The sequence below is a fragment of the Drosophila bipectinata genome, chromosome 3R (genome assembly GCF_030179905.1).
Source record: "Drosophila bipectinata strain 14024-0381.07 chromosome 3R, DbipHiC1v2, whole genome shotgun sequence".
Lineage (NCBI taxonomy): Eukaryota > Metazoa > Arthropoda > Insecta > Diptera > Drosophilidae > Drosophila > Drosophila bipectinata.
The window spans coordinates 12,645,659-12,660,905 of record NC_091739.1 but is presented as its reverse complement, the minus strand read 5'-3'; the positions used below and the strand labels follow the sequence as shown (position 1 = coordinate 12,660,905).

The following is a 15,247-nucleotide window of genomic DNA, read 5'->3' as shown; positions in this document are numbered from 1 at the left end:
TAAACAAAAATCAATCGGTCTTATTCGTAAATAATTGGTATACAATTTTTTCTCTAGGTTTTCAGAATAATATGTGCTACTTAGGAGAGTTGGAAAAACATTGGTTTTAGTTGGTTTTTTTCCGTCATCATTTCCCATTTTTAAAGTTGCATCACTTGTTATGAATGTGTGAGGCAGAGTTAATATATTAAAAGACAGAAATATATATAGATAATCATATGTTTGAATTTTTTGTAGGTATATCCCCAAAAGGCTCATGTTATACTTTCAATAAATGTAAATATCCAATAATAACATTTCTTATTTTTTACCCACTTTGGAATGGAATCCTCCCCTACAAAAAGTTTCATTACTAACCCTAACGATAGATTGATTTTTAAATTTGAAAATTTTAAAGACTTTTAAAGACTTTAAAAATTTTAAACTTTGATTCAGGAATCAGACTGGTAAGGAAAAAGCCAGTCCTAATTGCATTAGCAGCCGCACAATCGAGTGGTTTTTGTGATAAGTCATCCTCCTGAAACTTCAGACAGGGGATGCAGTCTCAGCACGAGAGATTGCAGATTTTTCGGGGCTATGCAGTAATTTTTTATAGTTTTTTTTGGCATTTCACTTATGATTAATGAAGACAGCCAAAAGGGGTGGAAACAGAACAGTCAACTTTAATATCCAACATAACGTATCGTAGCTGGGATCAAATATCAATTATGACAAACACCTCGTAGTTTCCCTTCTCCGGTTCCTGGACAATTTGCATGGCCGAATATGTGATGGCCTTCACCTCAGTGCCCTGCGGATGTTTTCCCAGCTCGAAAGGTTCTCCGTAGCATCGGCAGACGATCGTAAATGTGTCAAGATCGAACTTTGTGATATCCAGCTTCTTGCAGACTAAATATGGCTCCGCCGAGAAAAGGAACAGCAGCTCATCAAGAAAATGGAATAGAAGTCCCTCCAGATCATCACCTTGGGCCTCGATTTCGAAGCACTGTTCCACGGAGACGTATTCCAATTCGGTCATGTATCCAAACATGGCCACTCCGCATTGTTCGAAGGCTTCCTTAAGATCGGTTCCCCATCCATGAAGTCTGTAAAAGGAAATAGATAAGGAAAAGGTAAGTAAACGTTAAGGAAAGGTTTAGATTGGTTTGGGGGCCTATATGAGAGGTTCTGCTTTAACACGTGGGGGGGATCCGTATTAATTATATGATACAACGGTAGCTAGATAGCGGCTAGTGGTAACAGCAGTTCTCCTACTTTGGTTGTGAATAAGTAATCATCCGACTACACATATCTTAGTCACGTTTTAGTGTTGTTATTACTCACTGAACATCGGCCGTGTGGTCCAAATCTGCAAGGTGGTGAAATACTTAGTAACAGGAGTTACAGTGAGCATTAGCTTAGTCTACTTACATTCATACTTTATCTCCGGCAGCAGAAAGTTCTCCTTGCTGAATTCAACCTCCATTATTTGATAAATTACAAAATAAAATTAACTTTAGCCGCTTAACTAAATATAAACAAATGTGCTGGAGATGTCAAGTGTGCCCGGCAGGTGAAAAACTACCAAATAAAATACCAAAGTGTGGGATTCTGGTTCGTTGGTTTTCCGCTCTTGGCGCCACTGAGTTGTTTGAATTTTCATTGATATGAAAAAAATTGATATATTTTAAAATTTGTATATGATTAGATATAATATAATTATGAATTATAAAAAAAAAAAAATTTTGTCAATTCAGAAATTCAAAACAATGAAGTCTATCTACAGAATGGTGGCAGCTATAAAAATACTAAAAGAACTTTTTATAAAAGTTCTACTTTGTAATTTCTATTTTTTTATTAAAAAAAAATCTTTAAAGAAACATATTAGCTAATGGAATTTTACAAGATGGGTTCATTAAACTACTCCATATGTTTTTAACGTTTTTTTCAGATGCATTTTGAATTGTTGTAAATTTTGACCTTGTCCTTTCATTAAATTGTAATCAGCCACAATAACTGAAGCTGCAACCTTGCAGATCCATTTGCTAAAAAGTAGTCCACATAATCTTCCTCTCGTTTTTGGCATCTTTACTGTCAATCGTTGGCGCCGAGCACGCGCGATTGTCAATCATGAATCGTAATTTATTCATTACCATGATCTTGAATGCTATGAATGTGTACTTGATTTTTTAAAATAAAAAATGTTAGAAATAACCAAAGGCGGACATTGGGCTTGCCTAATTAAATTCCGGTCAGTTTTCAGCAACGATGACCGGTAATTGTTGGGAGCTAGGAGGTATTGAAGGGGTATCTTCAAATCTTCAGATAGAAAATGATATAGTGCTATAAATTTTAAAAATTTGCACATATGAAAATATAAATATTACCACTTAAATTACACATTTTAAGAGAATTGAGTTTATTAAAATATTTAAGTATTTCCTTTTGTAAAAGATACTTTAAAAGTCGGATAACTAACTACCCAAAATTCTTACGTGCTTCTAAATTTATGAAGCCATTGATTTACGACTCAGTGCTTTGTTATTTTTTTAAAGTTTTGTGAGGGAAGATGCCCATAATGAGGAAATAATACAAAAGGGTGTAAAACATGTGTTTGCATTGACAAAGTTCGCTTGCATGGCTCTCAAACATTTTCCTGCTATTTCTATTTGTTGCTTTTTGGGTTATTGCTATTTTTGCCTTTGCCCAGACAGCTGGTGGCAGCCAGTGCGACTTTTGGTGGGAAGCTTATTTCGGGTTCGGCTTTCGTCTTGGTCCCGGTTTAAACTTGGCTCAGTTGGCCACGGCAGCTCAAGTGAATCACACGTCGCGTATTCGGCTCAGCTAACTGTAAAAGATATTATTTTCGAATATTTGTGCCTTATTTGCATGCGAAGGAGCTGCTCGAGTTATAGAATTTCATATTTGGGCGGCAGAACCCCAAAAACCCCCATATAAATAGCCCCAAAGTGAATGCAAAACTGTGGACTTGCCCAATCCCACTAATCTTAGTTGCTTTCGTTAAATAACTGACCGTTGGTCAACATCGCTAGGCTACTGCAATTGCAACCGCTAAACTGAACAATTGCCAAATGTTATCATATATTGGTGCTGTGCAAGTGCTGGTGCTTGGGATGTTATTGTTGCTTTCGCGTTGCATGAGCGGCTGGCTAAGTTGAAATAAAAGTTGTTCGCACCCGCAAGTTTGTGTCTTGTCCAAGTCTTTTGTTTACTTACATAGAAATGAGCGGCGCACAATTTTGTCATTTAAGTCTTTTCCTCATTTATTTATGGCTCTACTGTAGCCACTACCTAGTCCAGTAATAATCTGTACGCCCAAAGAGGTCAAGTGCAGGCGGCAGACAAAAAGATTACCAAATCCCAGACATAAACAGTAGTTTTTGTTATTTGTGTGTTGAAAATGGCTTTTTTTATGACTTTCCGAAGCATATATTTTTCCACTGTGTAATTTTAGTTAATTCCGGGGAAAAAAGGCATTTAAAAATAATAAAAATATTTTCATTTAATAGTTATTGTCTCTAATATCGGGAATAAATAATAATAGAAAATAACTTTTTTAACAAAACACAATGCTTTTGAAACTTAACGATCATATCGGCAACGGACAAGCAGTTCATTTCCGCAAGCAGTTCTATTCAGAACAAGGCTCTAAAACTGTGATCTTGAATTTACAAAACAAATTAACTTATAAAGTCAATAAAAATAGATAAAGCAAAGCTTTAAGATTTAAAATAATTAAAAAAAAAAAAACAACCAATAAAGTGTATTAGGGCAAAGCCTATAAAACTTCTCATTAACTGATAAAAAAACTAGTTTATGTTGCACTAAACTACTGCAAGATAAAGCTAAATAAAATGGTTGCAACACTCCCTTTCTTTGTGACTAAAAAACTTACATTTAAGTTTAAACTTCAGACACAATTACCTAAATAATTCATGTTTTTTGAAGGTAAAAGAGTAAACCACCACAACATGTTGGCCAAAATCAAGGGCAATTTGAACAATAATTACCGGTGGCTCTTGACGCCTACAAGAAAACATAGCTATGACATTTAAAAAAAAACTCAAAAACTAAACAAATCGCGTGCAAAGAAACCAAAACAATAAAAACTTTGTTTTGATTTGCAATTATCAGTGTGTTACTCCAAAACTGTGGACATGTCGCAACAATTGCCCTCAAACTGTACCAGGCACCTGGTCCACTTGGTAGTGATCTTACTGTTTGCCACTCACCTGGCACATGCCTCCAGTCAGATCGATGTGGATGAGGATCTGAGGCACATGCTGGGACGCTGCAGAGGAGCAGGCGAGGAGTACAACGAGTGCATGCGACAGGTGTTTAACGATCTGAGGGCTTACTTCACAACAGGTGAGCCAAAGTTTGGAAACTAGGTGAGGTGTCACTACGGTTGCCACTTTCAGGTGTGCCCGACTACAACATCAAGCCCTTTGACCCACATCGTTGCGGCTACGTCGAGTTGCGAAGGGGCGACTCCCAGGGACTGGGCAGTTTCCGACTGATCTTGCGCAATGTCTCCGAGTTCGGATGGGCCAGATCCGAGGTGACCAAATTCCACGCCGACCCAGAGGATCACCGCATCGTTTATGCCCAGTATTTCCCCGAGAAGAGTCTGGAGGGCGAGTACCAGTTCGTGGGCAAGATGCTGGGCACCGAGATCACCCGAAAAGGTCACTGGAATCTGACGCTTTTCGACTACAGGTGAGTAGCCAGGTTGCACATGCTATTTCCCAAGCAATGACGCCAACTTATCCATTGTTAAGGTGGTTTTTCCAAAGACCCAGCTCATTTGTAGGTAATTACTGCTCCTACAACATGAAATCATATACAATACCTACAAAAATACTAGAATCTAGCTTTCCATTTTATAAAAAATGTATTTAAAATTGGACACCATAATACAGCCTTGTGAGGAAATTAATCCGATTCTTGAGAGGAATACCTTAAACGATTTGTAGATCGATTCTCCATCAATCTGCATCAAAATCCCACCACAAAATATTTTTTAGATTTTTTGTCAAATTTTCTGGATGATTCCCGTCAAAATGTGGTAAATGCATGGGGAGGACAGTATGGCCCACAGAGAAGGCTATATCTTAGCCAAAAAACATCCGATTCTTGAGAGGAATACCTTAAACGATTTGTAGATCGATTCTCCATTAATCTGCATCAAAATCCCACAACAAAATATTTCATAGACTTCTTTGTTAATTTTTTTTGGGCGAAAAATATACACAATATACCGATTTAATTGATTCTCTCAAGGATCAGATGCAAATATTTAGGCAACGACAATTGGTGTCATCTGGATATAAAAATTTATTCAAAATGTAATCCTAAAAAATATTTTTGAACATCCCACAGCCAGACAACCAGCGTGCGTCGGATTGGAGAGCCTGGATCCCTGATCAAGGTGCACGTGGAGGTGGATCGCATCGGAGGAATGGAGCTGCATGTTGGTAATCTGTTGCAGGGGCAGCCGCTTAACCAGCTGGCCGATGGAGTAATCAATAGCATGTGGCAGCTGGGCCTGCCCTTTCTGAAGCCAATGATCAACGAACTAGTGAGCACCGCCTTTACGGACATATTCAACGAGTCCTTCCGCCACTTTCCCCTCGAGAAGTTTCTTGGAACATGACTTAGTTGTAGTTTTTAATATTGGTTTTGTAGTAATTTTAATTTCTTTTAAAAACAAAGGCTAGTTAATTAAACTCATTAGACATCTGCCAAAGTGCTGGCAACTAGATCGGTTCGGGCCTTTAGCTTTGCCGTCTGCATGCCCATATTCGTGAGGGAGCGCCCGAAGAGTTTCCTCAGAGAAATGACCACATAGGAGGAGGTCTGCAAGTGCTGGTCCACGGTCTCGTACAGAAGCTGGTAGGCCTGCTCCAGTTCTGGGGTGAGGGTGGCTGCAAAAAAATAAACACCGATGAGTATAATAGAGTGCTGACTTGGCTTCATCACTTACGTTTCTGCTGCAGCTGCTGTTTTCCAAGGTCGAACATAAATCTCAGGTAGCAGAGCTGATTGTACAGGTCCCGCTCTGTATACTGTCGCAGCAGGCTGCCACTCTTACACTTCTGGCACAGCGGCCGTCGCAAATCCTTCTTCAGGGTATGGGTTCTCGTGTTGTAGTTGCAGTCCGGGTGATCGCAAACCAGCCAGTTCTTGTAGAATCGCTGTACATAACGCCTTATGTCCAGCTGAAGCTGATTTCGGATGCTGGCCAGGTACTGAATGGGAGCCGTTTGGCACTCTGCTTTCGCACATTGCTGGAGCACCGGAACATGGCTATGACTAGCCCCAGGACGATAGGCACTGGCCATCAGTTGCTCCGTTTTACAAGACATGCACTGGAACCGGAACGGTTCGCACAATCGATATAGTTGTAGGGTGGTCTTCAGCAAGGACTCGCCCTCCGACTGCTCGGCTATTTCGCGCTGGGCACTGAAAGGGATATAGGGGATAGGTTATAAAGATTCTTGGATTTGAAAAGCTGTACCCACCGTTGAGCATTCTGCCGGAACTTTGTGGGATCCATTCCCAAGCTTTCGGCAATCCTACTCACATCAGTGCCTTCCAGCACTTCCACCATTCGAGTGACCACTGGATGGATCTGCTGGCCCAGATAGTAGTTTGTGTCCAGCTGCAGTTTCTTGTCCTCGCTGCTCTTCAGCTCGTCCAGGTGGTAGGCTCGCTGCATGGCAGCGTTTGTGGTGCCGTCCAAGCATATAACGTAGTCGACCATGTCACCCTTTTTGTAGCGCCGGTTCCGTTCCCGATTCATGCGCAGGGCCACCTGGACGTGCGGCAAGGAGGCACTGTTGGCGTACTCCTGAGGAGCTCGGGTCAGCTGTTTGGTGATCACAAAGAGTGGCAGTGGCACTGCACCCTCGTTGATTTGCTGCTTGATCTTCTCCAGCTGGGTATGGACAGCATCCAGCTTCTCCTCCAATTGCTTTTCAGCCAGCACCTCGTCCAGCACTGCTTTACCCACCATCACCGCCAGCTGGGACCAATCACGACGCACAATATCCAAACCCTTGTGCTCCTGCTCCCGCTTCAGATTGCCCTTGGAGTCCTTGCTCAGCTTGACCGCTGCGTACTTTTTCTTTTTGAGGAGCAGCAGGCAGGCAAAGACACCATCGATGTCCAGTTCCAGCTGCTTGTACATCTTGTTCACGCTCTGCTTGATGTCGCGACCAATCTTGTAGACCTGGTCATAGTCGGTTATGTTGGTGTTGATCATTATGGAATCGGTGTCACCGTACACCACATCGTAGTTCATCTTCTGGACCATCTGCTGGGTGTTGGTCAGGATTTCCCGGCCCTTGTGCGTGACCAGGGCGGCCAGGTGCTGGGCGAAGAATCTGGAATGGGCAAAGCCCAGGCAACCGTACATGGAGTTGGCGGTCAGCTTCAGGGCCATCTGCCTAATGTGATACTGCATTTGGAGTTCGGGTGAGAGGTCGGGAGCTGCCATCAGCTTTTTCACCTCCTTGCGGGACTCCACCAAGCGCTTCAGTTGCAGGGGCAAGATACCAGCATCCACTTTTGAGTCTGGCAGTGTTGGCAACTCGTCCGCATCCACTGGCTGCTGGACCGTGGTGAAGCATATGTTGTACTCCTGAATAATGCTCGGGTACAGGGAGTTGAAGTCCATCAGCAAGACGAACTTTTCGTAGAGACCACGCATGGGTTCCAGCACCAAGCCACCGGCATAGGCCGCCTTCTTACGGGCAGGTAACGTGGCATCTCCCAAGATGGTGTTTTCTGCATCGCCACCGCCACCGCGTCGAGTGGAAGCCTTTTTATCCGGAACAATGTAGTTCTTTTCGTGGAAGGCATGCAACAGAAGGAACTCATTTCTCTCGGAGCGACCTCCCTGGAGGGTTCTGGTCATTGTGTTTCCGCAAATATTGGTGATCTGCAAGGCCAGCGGCATGATGTTCAGTTCGCACATTAGACGCAGCAAGTAGGAGTTGTCCTGCATGGTCAGGGATATAAGCTTGGTGATGCTCTCACCCTTCTCGTACATCTCCAGCAGATCATCGGCATTTACTTCCATGCGCTCCGATTCCTTGAGCTTCAAGACCTGCTGGCACAAAGTCTGAAGATCATAGGACCTGGCTCGAATGCACTCTTCCGCAGACCGTTTCACATCGCAGACCATCCGTCCGACAAAATGGTCCAACAATCGTTTGCCAAAGGACTGAGTCATCCTCAGACGACCCATTCGCGACCACTGGGGTATCTTCAGGGCTACAATCTGATCGGTGATCACGTTCAACTGGCAATCCATGGCGTCGAACGTCACAATCAGATCCGCGTCTATTTGCTGGTACTGCGCCAGAAACCAGTTCAGCAGGACCTTCTCCGAGTCGTGCTTGTATATCTTGGTGGACTTGTATTTGGCCAATTCCAGATTCAAGTCCAGTGGCCAACTGACCACCGCGGGTCGGGTCAGGGCGCACATGTGACGATTGAAAGCGGGCTGGGGAGCCGGCCGGTCAATATGGAATCGGTTGTGGGTGAGCATGGAAATCATGCAGATTTCATTTTTCAGGGTCTTCGGGTTCATGCAGGTGCGTACATTCAAGGCGAGGAGAGTGAGTGGTGGTGGAGGAGCTGGCTTGCCCTTGTCCTGGACCAACTCCACACTCTTTGGCTCCGACACAGTCACCTCCGTTTTGCACCAGCTCATGGGCGCCGGACTCAGTTTGAATCCGCTCACTTGCAGCCAGCAGGGTCCTTTGATCTTTCGATCCAGCAGGAAACGCTCCAGGGCATTCGTTGTGGATCCAAAGACATGGGCAATCGAGTTGTATTTCTTGTTTGAAGCCAAGGTGGGCGCTGGTTTCTTTCCATCATAATGGACTTCCAGGTAATCGCAGGTCTGGGGCACGTCAATGCCAATGGCGTGGTGGGCGAAGTTTTTGCTCACTTTTCGGGATCGGAATGTTTCCAGCTTCAGTTCAGTAGCCACTTCGCTGTCGAACTCCTTGTAGATGTCCGCCACGGTTACCTTTTCCTTGGTGGGCTCTTTCGAAATCGGATCTAGAAGCTATGGAGAAAGGAATACATTCAAATACCTGCCACTATAAAGCTAGAAGATTCCCAATACTTACATATTGTCTGGGCAAGAGGTAGAGCACCCGGTTTATGTTTTGAACCCTAACGCAGACGGACTTCCCATCGGCTGTTCGTCCAAAGAGGAAGACTTCGCCGGGCAGCTTTGCTGGATCCTCCCAGGCCTCCCAGTACCAGAAGCGCAACTGCTCGCTGGAGGAAATCGGGCCCTCCATCTCTGCGGTGGTTACTGACTTTTCAAAGTCATCGTCCATCTGGCAAATGGACTCCCAATTGCTCAGCAATTTGCTCATGTCCTCAGGGTCGGCTTCTGGCTTCGGTGGCGATTCTACGGGCTCCTTTTTGGGGACTATCTTTTCTACGGACTTGGCTTCAGCAGTCTTCTCCTCTGGCTGCTTCGCCTGCTCCAAATCGAACTGGTTTTCGTCGTCATCCAGGCAACTGAAATCCATTTCATTGTCGGAAAATGCATCTTGGCTAGGTTCTTTGGCGGCGGGTTTGATTTCTGGGATATCCTTCTCCTTTTTCACTGTGGATGAGGCAAACGTGGCCACCTTTTTGTTGGGCACAGTGGCTTTGGGCTTAAGGATGCGTTCCAGCATTTCGTGATCGCTACTGGCTTCCGCCTTCTTGCGCTCCTGCTCCTGGACTTTGATGTTGTTCAGGAAACTGTTCATGTAATCTTTGGCTGCGGCGGCTTCGGATTTTCTGCTGACTGCTGCAATTTTTGCCGGAGCTATGACCTTCTCCACTTTGGTGGATACTTCTCCCGGTTCCTCTTTAATTTCACCCAGGATATCCGCCAAGATGTCATCGTCCTTCACACTGGTTTTAATGTCCACTTTTTTGGGCACAGCATTACTAAACAGATTTTTGATGGATGCCTTTCCCTTGGCGGGTTTATCACTTTCACGTGGCCTCTTGTTGCTGTTGGCCGAGACGCCTTTCTTCTTTTTCCCTTTAGGTTTATCTTCCTCCTCGGCGTCGGAGTACTCATCTTCATCTTCGAAAAAGTCGCGACCATCTTCCGCATACCCAGTGCCATCTGAGAAGGTGTCATATTAGTTTCCTCTTACGGAACGGAGAGTAAATCATCCGGAACTTACCATCTTCGATCCAATCGTCGCCGTACTTCTCCTGGGCGCGCTTGGCATACTCCCGCTCATCGACCACCTCGTAGACATCGTCCACCTGGTCCTCCACCTGGCATTTGTTCTTTGTGCCCTTTAATTGGCGCAATCGTTCCAAGGCAGCGAATCTCCCATTTTTGTCAATGCGCTGCCGCTTGGCACGGGGTCCGGCTAAAAGTATAACTCAATATGAAAACCTGACCAAGGTTTATCTGCTTTTAAACTTACAAGGCGAATCGGACATGGCTGGCTTTGAATATTTACAATTCTTGGTTTCAAATATTTACTAATTGCCTCCGTTGCTCAGCTCTGAAGTTTGGTTTGTTAGAGCGGAGTTTCATTATGGCGGGAATGGCGGGAATGTATCGATATTTTCTAGTATTTTCTGTTAGGTACAGATACTGTTATTTACAGAAATTGTAGTGCTGTTAAGCGCAAAGTAAAAGAAACTGTTAGGCAGTTAATTCAAACATGGTTTTGCGGAGTTTCATTTTTAAAGCTAAAAAAAAACTAATTTAATAGTTTTAATTGATGAATTCGATAAATATACTTCCTAGAACAAATAAAGGAGCGTCCTCTGACATTTAACTTCAAAAAAATCATCCGTATTAGCAGATACATTGACCTAAGAAATGATCTTGATCATAAATATATATACTTTTTATACTACTAAATATATATACTTTGTAAACCGAGTTTAATGATAAATTCTTGGCAAAACTAACGTACTCTCTAAAATTCAACACCCTTTAAAACCTTTATAAGCCGGAGATATTTATTATTTATCAAAACATTTTTCAACAAAAGTCTTTTTTGAAAATGAAAACTTTTCTTTAAAAAATAATCACCCTTTTCTTTTTAGTAGTTCCAAATCAAAATAAAAGTCCCAGAAGCTTATTATTTTCTAATAAAGCCTAAAAAAAAATAAAATCTAATAGAATTTTTTTATTATTTTGCCTCAGTAATGGTTGTTTTTTGTTTAAAAAACATATATTAAAAAACAAATACTAACTAAATAATTTTAAATAAATCTTTCAAATTCATTTATCTCGCAGAAATCGAACATTAATTTTCTAGTCCCTTTAAAGAAAAAAAGACAATTGGTAGATTTGTTTTATGTTTACTTTATTTATCATGCATTAGATTAGACTTAAATAATATATTTGATTTTATTTTAAATATAATGTACAGCAGTGTCGCTTAATATATGTGTTGATTCGAGAATTATGTCTTTCAACTTATTACATAATCAATGCAAAATCTTGGTTTATATATATACACACATACACAAAACAGACTTACATATTAGACATACATATTTATTTTGAATACATAATGACTATATTTGCCGTTTAATTTGTTTTTAAACAAAAATTCATATATATTTACAATTTTGTAGAAAATATTTAGAATTTTTGCGTTAATAGTCTTTAAATTATACATAGATGTTCGGATGTGAGGAAGATATAGTGAGGAAAGATGGAAAATACTGTTTTAGTAGAGGGGGGGATGCTGAATAGAAGGAACTATAGGAAAGTTTTCGAAAAGTCAGTCTACCAAAGGAAAGTAACTTAGATGGAGCAAAAGTTTTGTAGATGTAGAGACGATAGAGGCTTCGGGTATTTGAGGTATTTTCTTCAGCTATGGGGAGTTTTATTTTCTCTATATGGTTGTCATTTTCATTCTCAAGCCACGGACATGGCACAACATTTTTTCATTTATGTTTCATCATTTTCAGGAATAATTATCCGTTCCCATAGTTTTGGCTAAACATTTAACAACAGCAACAAATATTAAATAACAACGAACAACGGTTAACAAGATGCAAGATGAAACTGCAAAGAAAAAAAACTATCTTTAGTATTTATTTAATTTTAGTTTTTATTTTAAAAATTTCTCACCTTGCTCTGCGCCTGCACAGATGCCACAGATGCTAGACCCACCGATGACCCCCTCTGGCCTTGTCTCATACGACCTGCACGGTGGCAAAGGCGCTAAAGGTGACCTTCTTGGGGAATTCCGGACCTGGAGAACCACGCGTCTTGATCACCGGCTTGAGGGGCTGTCGTGGCTTAAGGGAGAGCAGTCCTGCGGATGCGGCCAGTTCCCTCAACCGTTGCGAGAAGCCACTGCCAGAGTGCCCGGATGCGGTGGTGCCTGTGTTGTGGTGCTCCAGTCCAGCGCAGTCCAGGACATCCAGACCGTTGTTGGACCTGTAAACCTGGGCGGTGGCAGTGGGATAGACCGCTAGGCTGGTGCCACCAGTTGCAGAATTCGACGAGGTGCCTGTTGCCGTTGCCGCTGCTGCTGGAGTTATGTATCTGGAATTAAGAAAAGAGTTTAGATAAGTTTTTGAAATCTATTTCTTTAATCAAAATTCATAATACGATTTTTTTCAAATCAATGACAACATCTGGAGGTAACAATGTATTTAGGGATGCTAAGCTTAGTCATTGCGCTAATTGATTTATTTTTTATTTGAGCAAAAACTAAACACCCAAGTACACGTGCCAAGTGTGAAGAGATCACCCCACAGCCGCAGAGGTGTGTCCCATCAGATCGCACACAACTGCGAATTCTTTGGACGTGGATGAGGATGAGGCCTCGGCCAGATTTTTGGTACGAATACCCAGCATTATTAGCCTAGCAACAGTCATTGCTTTTTCCCATCAAATGGCCAGCAATTTATTCATGATCCATTGGCTTTTATCTCGAGTGCCAAGTGGTCTTTGTTGATGCTGCTCTTGCTCTTGCTCTTGCAACGCCAAAGACGCTAATCAATTTGTTTATGAGCCGAGCTTGCTTTGAGCTACTTTAGTTAAATATATACTTATATATATATATATTTTTAAGGTTTTTATTTTGTTTGCGGTGTTGTGCAAAAATATATATGCAAATGAGTTCACAAACAGCAGCAACCTGGATATTTTTTGTTGCTCGAGATAATTGTTTTGCGGCGAACTGAAATTGTTGGGTAAATAAAGTGTGATGAAAAATGAATGCCGAGCCGGATGAGACATCAATACGTTAGTAAGTCGATCCGAGAGCTCAATCACTCAAGGGGTATACGGGTATATAGTTGGGAGCCATTGTAACCTGAAAGTGGAAACCCCAAAAAATGGGTAACTTCCACTTGGGGAATCGTTGAGCGATTCAAGTGGATCGGTTCACTTGATTTTCAAATGCGCTCAAAAAGGGATCTCTGTAATTGGGTTCATGAGAAGCAAATATTTACACAATTGTATAACAAATTTATTTATTATTTTTCCAATGATTTTAACATGCACGATCTCTAAAGCGAAAGTTATTGGAATAATTGTAGGTGAAGTATGTTGTACAGCCTTATATATGTCTTAATTTAGTCTAAAATGGTGTTTTTTTAAATGAGAATATAATTTGGATATTTTGGAAATTTGTCTAATTATTTGCCTTAAAAAGGCATCTGTACCAAAACCGATAGAAACCTTTTTTGGTAGGAGTATTTGCCAACATAAACATTTAATTGCCGTCGCCTGCACTTTGAGACTTAATGACTGCTGTTTTTTGCTTTTATTTTTTTGGCTGAGCTGTGTTTTTACGATAGATTTGGCATTCGGCTTTGCTTGGTTAATTGAGGCAATTATTTGGGCAATATAATTTGCTTGTTGATGCTAATCTGAGCCACGCTTGCCCTTAGAGTGCACTTCGAGTGCAATTTTTGTACTTGGATTGGGATCAACGTGAAAATTAGACTGAGAACTTCCTTATATTGTCAGTGCTTTAGACTCCCAATCTCATTAGAATGTAAGGTCTTGTTTCTATTTATCAGAGGCTTTGTATTAACTGAAGATTGCGATATTGATCTTCTGTTTAATATAAATATCTTAGTGGGTCAGAGTCACTGTCGGAGTTAAAAATCTTAATTATATTCATTAAATTTGTTTGCCAAGCTTTCAATAGAGTTTATTGGATTCAGTGCTCGCATTTTCATGCCCTTTGCTCAAGTGCTCGAACCGTGTGAATTATCTTCGGGTTTCATTTTACAATTTTGTTCATCATTTGCGGGGCCATTGTTCTTGTTTTTTTTGTGCTTAGCCCGCTGTGGCGATGGCTATGAAGATGGAGCTGCGCTTTATGTGTATATAATTAAGCATTATCAGCTGGGAGTTGCATTCAAAATGTAGCTTGGCCGGCGGCTTTTGTTTTGGTCCGTGTTTGTTTTCGTTTTGGCATTGAACTTTGCTTTGACTTTGAGGCTTTGAAGCATTCAGAAAAGCATAATTAATTATAATATTATAAACATCTTCATATTGTCTGGCCCATCAGCACACATATATGTGACTGACGACTGTCTGTATCTGAGAGTTTGCCATTTTTCACACAATTTACAGTTGAAGGGGATTTTTTTTGTTATTTGGTTTGGTATTTGTAGCAATGTCAGGGGAAAGTACAAGAGCCAGTCTCTTGATTATTGCAGTGGGAATATTTTCGAGTGTCATTCAGAGTGGAAGAATTTTAATTAATCGTAGCAACCTAGTTAACAAAATATTCATGTTTCTTTCAAGCAATTTACGATTTTATTTTCTCTAAAAAAATTTGTTAGTTTTTATTGCAAATTAAGGCGATATTTAGCTTTCCCATTTGAATTTTAGATGCATTTGGTGTATTTTTTGTTTGTTAAAATAATTACTACAATTCCCGCAATATGAAATTCCTGACAGAGATCTTTGTGACTGACAGAACTTGTTGAAATACCATAACTCAGTTCCCACCTTCTCCCAGTACTAAAACGCATCGAAATTGGCTTAAAGAGTTGCTAATTTTGACCCAATTCTCATCGCGCTGGGTGGTGGGCGACTGGAGCGGGGAATGGAAACAGCTTGATGGGGATCAGACCGGTTAACTTAATAAATCATAGCTGATTTCGGGTTGCTCAAGATGTTTGTTTGCTTCCCCATTTAATTTTTATTTATGCAGCTTTATTGACTCTGTTCAAGTTCAGCGGTCGCATAAATTTCGAACCGATCGAA

General features: G+C 41.4%; 4 protein-coding genes across 6 annotated transcripts in view; 1 reads left to right on the top strand and 3 right to left on the bottom strand.

Annotated features, from left to right (window-relative positions):
* Positions 1–442: 442 nt before the first annotated feature.
* On the bottom strand, positions 443–1,552 carry Archease (protein archease). The gene is made up of 3 exons (XM_017247360.3): positions 1,411–1,552; positions 1,324–1,348; positions 443–1,085 (listed from the first exon to the last, which is right to left on the bottom strand). The coding sequence occupies exons 1-3, from the start codon at positions 1,463–1,465 to the stop codon at positions 695–697; spliced, it is 471 nt and encodes a 156-aa protein (XP_017102849.2). The 5' UTR covers positions 1,466–1,552; the 3' UTR covers positions 443–694.
* A 1,145-nt stretch (positions 1,553–2,697) lies between these two features.
* Jhbp16 (Juvenile hormone binding protein 16) lies at positions 2,698–5,656 on the top strand. Of its 3 annotated transcripts, none has more exons than XM_070281249.1 (4): positions 2,698–2,829; positions 3,949–4,368; positions 4,422–4,719; positions 5,383–5,656. In XM_070281249.1, the coding sequence occupies exons 2-4, from the start codon at positions 4,158–4,160 to the stop codon at positions 5,654–5,656; spliced, it is 783 nt and encodes a 260-aa protein (XP_070137350.1). In that variant the 5' UTR covers positions 2,698–2,829; positions 3,949–4,157. The 3 variants fall into 3 exon arrangements, with proteins under 3 accessions (XP_070137350.1, XP_017103634.2, XP_070137349.1); XM_017248145.3 differs by having other exon boundaries at positions 2,699–2,829; positions 4,135–4,368; XM_070281248.1 differs by having other exon boundaries at positions 2,770–2,948; positions 4,135–4,368.
* Positions 5,657–5,676: 20 nt separating this feature from the next.
* On the bottom strand, positions 5,677–10,576 carry PolA1 (DNA polymerase alpha catalytic subunit). Its single transcript, XM_017248143.3, has 6 exons — positions 10,467–10,576; positions 10,215–10,409; positions 9,147–10,153; positions 6,525–9,082; positions 5,987–6,465; positions 5,677–5,927 (listed from the first exon to the last, which is right to left on the bottom strand). The coding sequence occupies exons 1-6, from the start codon at positions 10,480–10,482 to the stop codon at positions 5,734–5,736; spliced, it is 4,449 nt and encodes a 1,482-aa protein (XP_017103632.2). The 5' UTR covers positions 10,483–10,576; the 3' UTR covers positions 5,677–5,733.
* Positions 10,577–11,350: 774 nt separating this feature from the next.
* LOC108130038 (pneumococcal serine-rich repeat protein) overlaps positions 11,351–15,247 on the bottom strand; it is a 45,661-nt gene continuing 41,764 nt past the window's right edge. Inside the window, exons 2-3 of the mRNA XM_017248387.3 lie at positions 12,140–12,559; positions 11,351–12,073 (exon numbers count right to left, since the gene is read on the bottom strand). Coding sequence (XP_017103876.2) covers positions 12,205–12,559 — 355 coding nt within the window. The 3' untranslated portion in view covers positions 11,351–12,073; positions 12,140–12,204. The remainder of the gene's footprint in view (positions 12,074–12,139; positions 12,560–15,247) is intronic.

Coding starts and splice junctions, on each gene's coding strand:
- Archease (XM_017247360.3), bottom strand. CDS start 1,465: ATGGAGGTTGAATTCAGCAAGGAGAACTTTCTGCTGCCGGAGATAAAG. Junction 1,349..1,410: donor GCCGGAGATAAAGTATGAAT/GTAAGTAGACTA, acceptor ACCACCTTGCAG/ATTTGGACCACACGGCCGAT. Junction 1,086..1,323: donor GACCACACGGCCGATGTTCA/GTGAGTAATAAC, acceptor TTCCTTTTACAG/ACTTCATGGATGGGGAACCG.
- Jhbp16 (XM_070281248.1), top strand. Junction 4,369..4,421: donor GAGGGCTTACTTCACAACAG/GTGAGCCAAAGT, acceptor TGCCACTTTCAG/GTGTGCCCGACTACAACATC. Junction 4,720..5,382: donor CTGACGCTTTTCGACTACAG/GTGAGTAGCCAG, acceptor AACATCCCACAG/CCAGACAACCAGCGTGCGTC.
- PolA1 (XM_017248143.3), bottom strand. Junction 10,154..10,214: donor CGACGATTGGATCGAAGATG/GTAAGTTCCGGA, acceptor ACACCTTCTCAG/ATGGCACTGGGTATGCGGAA. Junction 5,928..5,986: donor ACAGCAGCTGCAGCAGAAAC/GTAAGTGATGAA, acceptor ATTTTTTTGCAG/CCACCCTCACCCCAGAACTG.